This window comes from Leptopilina boulardi, unplaced genomic scaffold (genome assembly GCF_019393585.1).
Source record: "Leptopilina boulardi isolate dan_hultmark-lab unplaced genomic scaffold, ZJU_Lbou_2.1 LbouV2_177, whole genome shotgun sequence".
In the NCBI taxonomy this organism is placed as follows: Eukaryota; Metazoa; Arthropoda; class Insecta; order Hymenoptera; family Figitidae; genus Leptopilina; species Leptopilina boulardi.
This window is the reverse complement of record NW_026137726.1, coordinates 28623-42115: the sequence shown is the minus strand read 5'-3', so window position 1 is coordinate 42115 and position 13493 is coordinate 28623. Positions and strand designations below refer to the sequence as shown.

Sequence of the window (13493 nt, the reverse complement as noted above, 5' to 3'; positions counted from 1 at the left end):
CGTGATTTAATTTGAAAATGTAAACAGAAAATGTTTACAAAATTATTAAATTAAAAAAGTAATTGTGAAATAAAAAAGTGAAGTGAATTTATAAAATTAACCCAAAATGGAATACCAGATGTTTTCTGCGATTTGTTTAATTCAAGGTAAGTGAAGAAAAAAAAAATAAAAAAAAAATTCCAGGTTAAGTAGGGTTAGTTTGTTTACATTTTTTTCCTTTTAAAAATATTTGTTGATATTAAATTGTTTACGTAATTTTTTTTTTTTTGAAGAGTAATAAATAAACTAATATTTTATAATTAAGAATTAATTCTGGAATCAATCTCTGAATTGATTTCAAATCAATTTATTTTCGATAAAAAATTTTTTCTTAATTATTATTATTATCTGTAAAAAAATTTATTTCAAAAAAAAAATTAATGGGTAAAAAATTCCTTAAAAAAAAAATTTGCAGGTTTTTCGATCATTAAAGAAACGAAAAAAGATAATTTTTTTCCTCTTTTTCATGAATTTGTAATTTTTGAAAAAAACGACCGTCATAACCTGCCATCTGGTGTCTGGTTTCATTACACAACACAAATTATATTATTTTTTTTTTAAAGAAAATTTGACAATATCTTACTATTTTAAATTTTTTAGAAAATCTAATAAATTCTTTAATTTTATCCAATTAAAAAAAATTGATTCTGGAATCAACCTTTGGGTTGATTTCAGAATCAATTTTTTTTTTGGAACGAAAAATTTTTCGTTCCTTAAATATCATCTGCATGAAGATAACCGAAACAAGGTCTAATAGACAAGTGGATACTGCACTCAACTGCTAACCCAAAAATCGTGGGTTCGATTCCTGGTTGTTTCAAATTTTTTTTTTTTACTAAAATTATTATCTGTAAAAAAATGTCATTACAAAATAAAATTTTTCTAAGTTTGAAAATAAGTAGATAAAAAATGTGTACAGTTTTGGATTTTCCAAATAAATGAAAAAAACGTAAAAATTTTTTTTTCTCTACATCATGAATTTTCAATTTTTGAAAAAAACGACCGTCATAACCTGCCATCTGGTGTCTGTTTTCATTAAACAACACAAATTATATTATCTTTTTTTAAAGAAAATTTGACAATATTTTAATTTTCTCAGGAAATCTAATAAATTCTTTAATTTTTTTTTTGGAACGAAAAATTTTTCGTTCCTTAAATATCATCTACTTGAAGATAACCAATACAAGGTCTAATAGACAAGTGGATACTGCACTCAACTGCTAACCCAAAAATCGTGGGTTCGATTCCTGGTTGTTTCAATTTTTTTTTTTTACTAAAATTATTATCTGTAAAAAATGTCATTACAAAATAAAATTTTTCTAACTATGAAAATAAGTAGATAAAAAATGTGTACAGTTTTGAATTTTCCAAATAAATGAAAAAAACGTAAAATTTTTTTTTTCTGTACATCATGAATTTTTAATTTTTGAAAAAAACGACCGTCATAACCTGCCATCTGGTGTCTGTTTTCATTAAACGACACAAATTATATTATCTTTTTTTAAAGAAAATTTGACAATATTTTTATTTTTTCAGGAAATCTAATAAATTCGTTAATTTTATTCAATTAAAAAAAATTGATTCTGGAATCAACCTTTGGGTTGATTTCAGAATCAATTTTTTTTTTGGAACGAAAAATTTTTCGTTCCTTAAATATCATCTACTTGAAGATAACCAATACAAGGTCTAATAGACAAGTGGATACTGCACTCAACTGCTAACCCAAAAATCTTGGGTTCGATTCCTGGTTGTTTCAATTTTTTTTTTTTACTAAAATTATTATCTGTAAAAAAATGTCATTACAAAATAAAATTTTTCTAAGTATGAAAATAAGTAGATAAAAAATGTGTACAGTTTTGAATTTTCCAAATAAATGAAAAAAACGTAAAATTTTTTTTTTCTGTACATCATGAATTTTTAATTTTTGAAAAAAACGACCGTCATAACCTGCCATCTGGTGTCTGTTTTCATTAAACAACACAAATTATATTATCTTTTTTTAAAGAAAATTTGACAATATTTTTATTTTTTCAGGAAATTTAATAAATTCTTTAATTTTATTCTATTAAAAAAAATTGATTCTGGAATCAACCTTTGGGTTGATTTCAAAATCAATTTTTATTGTCAAATATTTTATTTTGTTATCATCAAAAATTTTTGATAATTCAAATATTTAATTTAAATAATTATTTAAAAAATTAATGACAATTATTTTTTCCTTTATCGATTATTTAATTAGGTGAGAAAAATTGAAAAATATTTTTATCTTTTTTTTTAAATTTTATTAATGGAAATATTGTGAAAATAAACCCTACAAAAAGCTGCCATCTACTGGCAATTACGCTCAAACAACACAATTTTTTTAAAAAATATTTTTTTTGACAAAAAAATGGCCTGAATTAAATAAGTTTTATTTCTTTCAGAAAAATAATAAATAGACTTATTTTATGGAATAAAAAAAATGATTCTGGAATCAATTTTTTTGTCGAAAAATTTTTTTTGTATCTGTTTTTTAATTTAATTAATGAAAAATTAATGAAAAAAATCCCTGCAAAAAGCTGCCATCTACTGGCGCTTACTATCAAACAACAAAATTTTTCGAATTATTATTATTTCTTTGACAAAAATATTGTTTTAATTAAATTAGTTTTATTTTTTTTACAAAAATAATAAATTAACTCATTTTATTGAATATCCAAAAAAAATGATTCTGTAATCAATTTTTAGATTAATTTCAGAATCATTTTTTTTGTCGAAAATTTTTTTTTGGTATTATCAAAAATTTTTGTAAACTTAAGTATTTTATTTAAATAATAACTTAAATAATTAATAACTATTAATTTTTCCTTTCTTGATTATTTAATTAAGCGATAAAGATTACAAAATATTTCTATCTTTTTTTTAATTAATGGAAAAATCATGAACATTACATTTTTATTTAAACTTCCTTCTGGCGCACCTTTTTATTTCGCAAACCTCAACTTTCAGTTGTTTCTAACTTCAAAACTTTATTTTTTTTTACTATTTGACGTTTTGGTGCACATAACCAATGATTGGTGATATTTTTTAAATTTTGTACATTTTTAAAAAAACGTTAAAAATTGTTCCCTTTTTGTTTCTTCTTCTTCCTCTTCTTCCCTTCTACAGCTTCAATTCAGGTAATTTATGTTAGTTCAACAGCTAAAATTTTCTTCCTGTAAAACTATTATTTTTTTCAATTTTTTAATAACCGTTTTCCTATTCAAACAAATTTTGAAAGCATATTTTTTTCATAATGTAAGTTATAAAAATCCATAAAAAATAGAAATGAGGTTAAATATTTAATTAATTATTATTATTATTATTATTTATTTATTTAATTTGATTGTGAATTTTATTTAATATAATTTTTTTAAAATTAATTTTCATTTTTTGAATTATCATTTAACACAATTTCCTTTTAAACGAGTTTTGATTTAACAAATTTTGAGAAATTCAAAGAAAAAAAATAGTTTTTTTAAGAAACTTTGCCAAATTTTTGAAATTCGAGAAATTCAACGAAAATAAGTAATTTTTTGAAAAATTGATAATTTTTTCATCCCATACTCTTCCCATACTTTTTCAAAACTAAAAATTTGAGAAATTTGACTAAAAAATTGTTTTTTAAAAAAATTCATTTTTTTAAGTGACTTTACCAAAAGTTTGAAATTTGAAAAATTCAATGAAAAAAAATTGTTTTTTGAAAAAATTAATTTTTTTAATAGAATTTACCAAAAGTTTGAAATTTCAAAAATTCAACGAAAAAAAGTATATTTTTGAAAAAAATAGATAATTTTCGCATCCCATACTTTCTCCATGCTTTGGGGTAATCCATAAAGCATGTGATACTTTAGGGGGTAGAGGGGGGGGGTCAGCAAAATATCACACTCCATATTAATCGGTATTGGAAAAAGCATCACAAGGGTGAGGGGGGGGTGTTAAAATTCTGAAAAAATGTATCACATGCTTTATGGATGACCCCTTTTTCAAAATTTTGATATGTGGCAAAAAATTTTTGTTTTTTAAAAAAATTAATTTTTTTTAAGAAACTTTTCCAAATTTTTGAAATTTGAGAAATTCAACGAAAATACGTAAATTTTTGAAAAAATTGATAATCTTTCCATCCCTTACTATTCTAAAAAAATTGTTTTTTAAAAAAATTCATTTTTTTAAGTGACTGTACCAAAAGTTTGAAATTTGAGAAACTCAACAAAAAAATTGTTTTTGGAAAAAATTAACTTTTTTAAGAGAATTTATCAAAAGTTTGAAGTTTCAAAAATTCAATGAAAAAAAATTGTTTTTTGAAAAAATTAATTTTTTTAAGAGAATTCACCAAAAGTTTGAAATTTGAAATTGTTTTTTGAAAAAAATTATTTTTTAAAGAGAATTTACCAAAAGTTTGAAATTTGAAATTGTTTTTTGAAAAAACTAATTTTTTTAAGAGAATTTACCAAAAGTTTGAAATTTCTAAAATTCAACGAAAAAAAGTATATTTTTGAAAAAAATAGATAATTTTCGAATCCCATACTTTCTCCATGCTTTGGGGTAATCCATAAAGCATGTGATACTTTAGGGGGTAGAGGGGGGGGGGGGTCAGCAAAATATCACACTCCATATTAATCGGTATTGGAAAAAGCATCACAAGGGTGAGGGGGGGTGTTAAAATTCTGAAAAAATGTATCACATGCTTTATGGATGACCCCTTTTTCAAAACTTTGTTATGTGACAAAAAAAATTTGTTTTTTAAAAAAATTAATTTTTTTAAGAAACTTTGCCAAATTTCTGAAATTTGAGAAATTCAACGAAAATAAGTAATTTTTTGAAAAAATTGATAATCTTTCCATCCCTTACTCTTCCACACTTTTTCAAAACTAAAAATTTGACAAACTTGACTAAAAAAATTGTTTTTTAAAAAAATTCATTTTTTTAAGTGACTGTACCAAAAGTTTGAAATTTGAGAAACTCAACAAAAAAATTGTTTTTGGAAAAAATTAACTTTTTTAAGAGAATTTACCAAAAGTTTGAAGTTTCAAAAATTCAACGAAAAAAAATAAATTTTTTAAAAAAATAGATAATTTTATCCTCAAAGAAATCCTCAAACTCGTCCTAAATTTGATCCTCAAAGAAGTCTTTAAACACGTCTTAAATTTAACCCTCAAAGAAGTTCTCAAACGCGTCCTAAATTTGATCCTCAAAGAAGTCCTCAAACTCATCTTAAATTAAATCCTCAAAGAAGTGCTCAAACGCGTCCTAAAATTGATCCTCAAAGAAGTCCTCAAACACATCTTAGAATTGATCCTCAAAGAAGTCCTTAAACACGTCCCAAATTTAACTCTCAAAGAAGTTTTTAAACGCGTCCTAAATTTCATCTTTAAAGAAGTCCTCAAACTTGTCCTAAATTTAATCCTCAAAGAAATCCTCCAGCTCGTACTAAATTTGATCATAAGAGAAGTCCTCAACTACTTCCTAAATTTGATCCTCAAAGAAGTTCTCAATCGCGTCCTAAATTTGATCCTCAAAAAAGTCTTTAAACACGTACTAAATTTAACCCTTAAAGAAGTCTTAAACTTGTCCAAAATTTAACCCTTAAAGTTGTCCTCAAACACATCTTGAAATTGATCTTCAAAGAAGTCCTGAAAATCGTCCTAAATTTGATTCTCAAATAAGTCCTTTAACACATCCTAAATTTAATCCTCAAAGAAGTACTCAAACACGTCCCAAATTTAACCCTTACAGAAATCTTAAACTTTTCCTAAATTTAACCCTCAAAGTTGTCCTCAAACACATCTTAAAATTGATCTTCAAAGAAGTCTTCAAAATCGTCATAAATTTGATTCACAAATAAGTCCTTTAACACATCCTAAATTTAATCCTCAAAGAAGACCTCAAACTCGTCTTAAATTTGATCCTTAAAGAAGTCCTTAAACACGTCCTAAAATTAACCCTTAAGGTTGTCCTCAAACACATCTTGAAATTGATCTTCAAAGAAGTCCTGAAAATCGTCCTAAATTTGATTCTCAAATAAGTCCTTTAACACATCCTAAATTTAATCCTCAAAGAAGTACTCAAACACGTCCCAAATTTAACCCTTAAAGAAATCTTAAACTTGTCCTAAATTTAACCCTCAAAGTTGTCCTCAAACACATCTTAAAATTGATCTTCAAAGAAGTCTTCAAATTCGTCATAAATTTGATTCACAAATAAGTCCTTTAACACATCCTAAATTTAATCCTCAAAGAAGTCCTCATACTCGTTTTAAATTTGATCCTTAAAGAAGTCCTTAAACACGTCCTAAAATTAATCCCAAAAGAACTTCTAAAACACATCCTAAATTTAATCCTCAAGGAAGTCCTCAAACTCGTCTTAAATTTGATCCTCGAAGAAGTCCTCAAACACATTTAAAATTGATCCACAAAGAAGTCTTTAAAGACGTCAAAAATTTGATCCTAAAAGAAACCTCCAACTCGACCTAAATTTGATTCTCAAAGAAGTCCTCAAACCGAACAGGACCAATTGGAAAATTTTTTATGCAATTTAGTATATAAAAGTGTTGTTAAATGGGTTTACCAAGGGTATAGCGTAACTATTGCGTGCGTCTACCGTGGGAAAAGCGTAGCTCTTGCGTAAGTCTACCGTGGGCATAGCGTGGATCTTCCGTGGGCATAGCGTGGCTGTTCCGTGGGCCTACCGTGGGCATATCATGGATCTACCATGGGTCTACGCGTGGGCATAGCGTGGCTGTTGCGTGGGCCTACCGTGGACATAGCGTGGGTCTACCGTGGGCATAGCATGGGTCTACCGTGGGCATAGCGTGGCTGTTGCGTGGGTCTACCGTGGGCATAGTGTGGATCTTCCGTGGGCCTACCGTTGGCATAGCATGGATCTACCATGGGTCTACCGTGGGCCTACCATGGGCATAGCGTGGGTCTACCGTGGGCATAGCGTGGCTGTTGCGTGGGCATAGCGTGACTGTTGCGTGGGTCTACCGTGGGCATAGCATGGCTGTTGCGTGGACTATCGTGCGTGGCTGTTCTGTGGGTCTACCGTGGGCATAGCGTGGCAGTTGCGTGGGCATAGCATGGATCTACCATGAGTCTACCGTGGGCATAGCGTGGCTGTTGCGTGGGTCTACCGTGGGCATAGCGTGGATCTTCCGTGGGCCTACCGTGGGCCTACCGTGGGCATAGCATGGATCTACCATGGGTCTACCGTGGGCCTAGCATGGATCTACCATGGGTCTACCGTGGGCCTAGCGTGACTGTTGCGTGGGTCCACCGTGGGCATAGCGTGGCAGTTGCGTGGGTCTACCGTGGGCATAACGTGGCTGTTGCGAGGGTCTACCGTGGACATATCATGGCTGTTGCGTGGGTTTACCGTGGGCATAGCGTAGCTGTTCCGTGGGCCTACCGTGGGCATAGCATGGATCTACCATGGGTCTACCGTGGGCATATCGTGGGTGTTGCGTGGGTTTACCATGGGCATAGCGTATCTGTTGCGTGGGTCTACCGTGGGCATAGCGTGGATCTTCCGTGGGCCTACCGTGGGCCTACCGTGGGCATAGCATGGATCTACCATGGGTCTACCGTGGGCATAGCGTGACTGTTGCGTGGGTCTACCGTGGGCATAGCGTGGCAGTTGCGTGGGCCTACTGTGGGCATAGCATGGATCTACCATGGGTCTACCGTGGGCCTACCGTGGCTGTTGCGAGGGTCTACCGTGGACATATCATGGCTGTTGCGTGGGTCTACCGTGGGCATAGCGTGGATCTTCCGTGGGCCTACCGTGGGCCTACCGTGGGCATAGCATGGGTCTACCGTGGGCATATCGTGGGTGTTGCGTGGGTTTACCATGGGCATAGCGTATCTGTTGCGTGGGTCTACCGTGGGCATAGCGTGGATCTTCCGTGGGCCTACCGTGGGCCTACCGTGGGCATAGCATGGATCTACCATGGGTCTACCGTGGGCATAGCGTGACTGTTGCGTGGGTCTACCGTGGGCATAGCGTGGCAGTTGCGTGGGCCTACTGTGGGCATAGCATGGATCTACCATGGGTCTACCGTGGGCCTAGCGTGACTGTTGCGTGGGTCTACCGTGGGCATAGCGTGGGTCTACCGTGGGCATAGCGTGGACATACCGTGGGCATAGCATGGATCTACCATGGGTCTACCGTGGGCATATCGTGGCTGTTGCGTGGGTTTACCGTGGGCATAGCGTATCTGTTGCGTGGGTCTACTGTGGGCCTAGCGTGGCTTTTCCGTGGGTCTACCATGGGCATAGCGTGGACCTTCCGTGGGCCTACCGTGGGCATAGCATGGATCTACCATGGGTCTACCGTGGGCATAGCGTGGCTGTTGCGTGGGCCTACCGTGGGTATAGCGTGGCTGTTGCGTGGGTCTACCGTGGGCATAACGTGGATCTTCCGTGGCCCTATCGTGGACCTACCGTGGGCATAGCATGGATATACCCTGGGTCTACCGTGGGCCTAGCGCGACTGTTGCGTGGGTCTACCGTGGGCATAGCGTGACTGTTGCGTGGGTCTACCGTGGGCATAGCATTGATCTACCATGGGTTTACCGTGGGCCTAGCGTGGCTGTTGCGTGTGTCTATCGTGGGCCTAGCGTGACTGTTGCGTGGGTCTACCGTGGGCATAGCGTGGCAGTTGCGTGGGTCTACCGTGGCTGTTGCGTGGGTCTACCGTGGGCATAGCGTGGATCTTCCGTGGGCCTACCGTGGACCTACCGTGGGCATAGCATGGATATACCATGGGTCTACCGTGGGCCTAGCGTGACTGTTGCGTAGTTCTACCGTGGGCATAGCGTGGCAGTTGCGTGGGTCTACCGTGGGCATAGCGTGGATCTTCCGTGGGTCTACCGTGGGCATATCGTGGCTGTTGTGTGGGTCTACCGTGGGCATAGCGTGAATTTAATTAAATAAAAATTTTTGTGATTTTTACTTGATTTTCACTTATAATCTGAGTTAAAAATTATAAATAATTATTCAATTATTACTTATTCAGATATCGTTGATACCTGTACTGTGCGAATAGTGATATAAAAAAATTGATTTTTTAATTTAAATAGAAAATTTTATTTATTTTGTGTAAAGATGAATACGACACAACGTCAACATTACAGATTTATGAGATAATGGGTGAATATACTGCTCGGCACTATATGGAAATGGTGATGTTGTACGGCGAACACGGCTACAATGCTCACCAAGCAGCTATCGCGTTTAGGCAGAGGCACCCTGAACTTCGTCCGAACCATAATACCATTCTCAGAACCATCCAAAGAGGAAATGAGAATGGTAATTTGGTCCCGGACAACAGGAACAGGGTGGGTGCACCTCGGACAGCGAGAAACCCTGCGAATGAGGAGAGGATTCTCCGCTATATAAATCAGCACCCGACGCACAGCATACGACAAATGGTGCGTGCCCTGCGGCTCAGCTACTGGACAGTTCAACAGACCTTAAGAGGCGACGGGTAATGTGTTTATTATAAACGTGATAAACGCTTTTCTTTTTCCTTTTTTCATCCCCTTATACAATCACCTAATTGTGAATTTCTCTTATCCATTACTTATTAATCCATTCATTGTCGCATTTTTTTTATCCATCTATCCAGAAAGTAAATTCCGTAATTTTCCCTCTTTTTAATTCCGAGATTCAAAGTGGGAAGTAGAAAGTGTAGAATAGGATGTGAAATATGAGAAATATATTAGATAGTGGAATATGAAAAGTGATACGTTGAAATGGGATGTATGAATGAGAAGTAGAAAGTTGGATATGAAAAGTGTAGAGTAGGATGTGAAATATGAGAAATGGATAGTTGGATATGAAATGTTATAGTGGAAAATGGGATGTAGAAAGTGTAGGGTAGGATGTGATACATGTGAAATAAATGTAGGATATGAAAAGTGATTTGTGGAAAATGGGATGTAAGAATAAGAAGTAAAAAGTGGAATGTGAAAAGTGCATAGTGAGATGATAAATATGTGAAGCAGAGAGTGTCATGTAAAAAGTAGGAAATGGAAAGTTGGTTGGAAAAAGTGGAAAAGTTATGGAATTGACTTGATGTCCTTAATTTCCTTTAACATCCTTTGTTCCTTTAACAGTTTACACGCTTACCACTACCGCCAAGTTCAAGCCCTCCACGAAGGTGATAACGAGAGGAGAATGGCATATTGCCGGTGGCTTGTCGCTCAACACGAGCAGGACCCGACATTTAGGGACAGGATCCTCTACACGGATGAGGCCACGTTCCCAAGAAGTGGAACTTTTAATTATCACAACAACCACGAGTGGAGGCACGAAAATCCACATCTTGCGATACGTGTCCGACACCAGAGGAGAATGTCCCTAAATGTCTGGTGTGGTGTTGTAGGAGATCGTCTTGTAAGTATTTTCAGATTTATGCATAAGATATTAACATAAGTCTCAAATCTTCAGCATAAAGCTTAAGTTCTTACGTCTTAAAATTTATGTTTTAAATCGTAAAACTAAAGATTTAACTGTAAGTTTTAAAATTAAAATTTTTTTAGACTTAAGCAAAAGATTTTAACATAAGACTTGAAACTCCAGCATAAAGCTTAAATTATTAAGTCTTAGGACTTATGTTTTAAATCGTAAAACTGAAGATTTAAGCATAAGTTTTAACCCTTTGCAGCATAGTGGTAACCCAGATTACCAATTTTCAGTTCTCAAATTTTCTCGTCAGATTCAACCTCTGTTTCAAGTAAACTCAAAAATCTTTTTTTATTGATTAACCAAACATTGTTAAATGTAAACAAATTAATAATAAATGCAATTACGTAAAAATTATAAACTTATATTATAAATATATTTATATATATAGTTATAATATAAAATTATAATTAAATAAATTTTCAAAATAAAAAAAAAATTTTTGGTCAAATTTTTTTTAACTAAAGTTACCGACTAACGACTTTCAGGCGATTTCGATCAATTCTTAAAAGTTCATCCGCCATATTGGATCCGCCATTTTGAATTCTGGAAAAAGAACAACAGATTCGTAATCAGCGATCCAAAAAGCTTTCAAGTAACGACTTTCAGGAGATTTCGTTAAGTTTTATAAAATTCATCCGCCATATTAATTCCACCATTTTGAATTTGGAAAAATAACATCAGATTCCTAATCAGAGACCCCAAAATCCCACAAGTAACGACTTTCAGGCAATTTCGATCAATTCTTGGAAATTTGTCCGCCGTATTGGTTCCACCATTTTGAATTCTGAAAGATGATATCTGACTCGTAATCAGCGACCCCAAAAGCCTCCAAGTAACTACTTTCATGCGATTTTGTAAAGTTCTTAAAAAAAGTTCGCCATATTGGATCCGCCAATTTGAATTCTGGAAAAAAAACAACAGATTCGTAATCAGCGATCCAAAAAGCTCCCAAGTAACGACTTTCAGGAGATTTCGTTAAGTTTTATAAAATTTATCCGCCATATTAATTATACCATTTTGAATTTGGAAAAATAACATCAGATTCCTAATCAGAGACCCCAAAATCCCACAAGTAACGACTTTCAGGCGATTTCGTTAAATTCTTAAAAATTTGTTCGCCATATTGCCTCCGCCATTTTGAATTTTAGAAATATAACATCAGATTCGTAATCAGCGACCCCAAAAGCCCCCAAGTAACTACTTTCATGCGATTTCGTTAAGTTTTTAAAAATTCGTCCGCCATATTGGTTCCACCATTTTGAATTTAAAAAAAAGACATCTGATTCGTAATCAGCGACCCCAGAAGCCCCCAAGTAACGACTTTCAGGCGATTTTGTTAAGTTCTTAAAAAAACGTCCGCCACATTGGATCCGCCATTTTGAATTTTCTAAAAATATAATCAGATTCCTAATCAGCGACCTCAAAAGCCCTAGGTAACGACTTTTAGGCCATTTTGATCAATTCTTAAAAATTTGTTCGCCATATTGCCTCCGCCATTTTGAATTTTAGAAATATAACATCAGATTCGTAATCAGCGACCCCAAAAGCCCCTAAGTAACTACTTTCATGCGATTTCGTTAAGTTTTTTAAAATTCATCCGCCATATTAATTCCACCATTTTGAATTTGGCAAAATAACATCAGATTCCTAATCAGAGACCCCAAAATCCCACAAGTAACGACTTTCAGGCGATTTCGTTAAATTCTTTAAAAATCGTCCGCCATATTGGTTCCGCCATTTTCAATTTTCTAAAAATATAATCAGATTCCTAATCAGCGACCTCAAAAGCCCTAGGTAACGACTTTTAGGCCACTTTGATCAATTCTTAAAAATTTGTTTGCCATATTGCTTCCGCCATTTTGAATTTTGGAAATATAACATCAGATAACTACTTTCATGCGATTTCTTTAAGTTCTTAAAAATTCGTCCGCAATATTAGTTCCACCATTTTGAATTTTGGAAAAATAACATCAGATTCCTAATCAGGGACTCCAAAATCCCCCGGGTAACGACTTTCAGGCGATTTTGATCAATTCTTAAAAATTTGTCTGCCATATTGCTTCCGTCATTTTGAATTTTGGAAAAATAACATCTGATTCGTAATCAGCGACCGCAAAAACCTCCATAAGCCTTTTTTTAAATTAATGTTGTAATGTAATGTATGCCGCAAAGGGTTAGAATTAAAGTTAAATTTTTTTAGACTTAAGCATAAGATTTTAACACAAGACTTAAAACTCAGAAGTCTCATGTTTTAATTTTTAAAACTGAAGATTTATGCATAAGTTTGAAAATCCAAATCCCTAATTTACAGATTGGTCCTTTCTTTTTTGATGGTCATTTAAATCGTCGCATGTATGCACATTTTATAAGCCATGAATTGCGTAGATTGTTGCAAGAGGCTGGACTTACGCAAGAGGAGATTGATAGAATTTATCATCAGCAAGATGGTGCTCCACCTCATAGGCCGGAGGAAGTTCTCAACGAAATTCGAGAAATTTTTGGTGAACGTATTATCGCTTTGGGTGCTGAGCGAGAGTGGCCACCGCGGTCCCCAGACTTGAATGTTTTAGATTTTCATGTCTGGGGACAAGTAAAGGATTATGTGTACCGGGTAGAGATTGAGACAATGGAGCAGTTGCGTACTCGAATTCTGGATGGTTTCGCAACAATCACACCGGAAATGTTGCGTCATTCAACTCAAAGCGTTATCCGACGCGCGATGTGTTGTATCGAGCACAATGGTGGAAATTTTGAACAATTTTTATAATTTTTAGAGTCACATTAGTTTTTCCACTATTGCTTCAATTATCTTCTGCTCTTTTCTTTTTTATTATTATATTTCCTTTGCTTCTCTTTCTCTATTGTTTGATTTATTGTTTTTATATTTGATTGTGTTTTTAGTAAAACTTAATTTAAAAACCACTGCCAAGTTGAAGAATGAACTTTTGTGTTTATAAAATAAATATA

General features: G+C 34.0%; 1 protein-coding gene across 1 annotated transcript; it reads left to right on the top strand.

The window, feature by feature from the left end:
• Positions 1–9202: 9202 nt before the first annotated feature.
• LOC127277711 (uncharacterized) lies at positions 9203–13293 on the top strand. Its single transcript, XM_051299019.1, has 3 exons — positions 9203–9543; positions 10175–10454; positions 12838–13293. Exons 1-3 carry the CDS (start codon positions 9203–9205, stop codon positions 13291–13293), a joined length of 1077 nt encoding a protein of 358 aa, XP_051154976.1.
• The last annotated feature ends 200 nt before the right edge of the window (positions 13294–13493 follow it).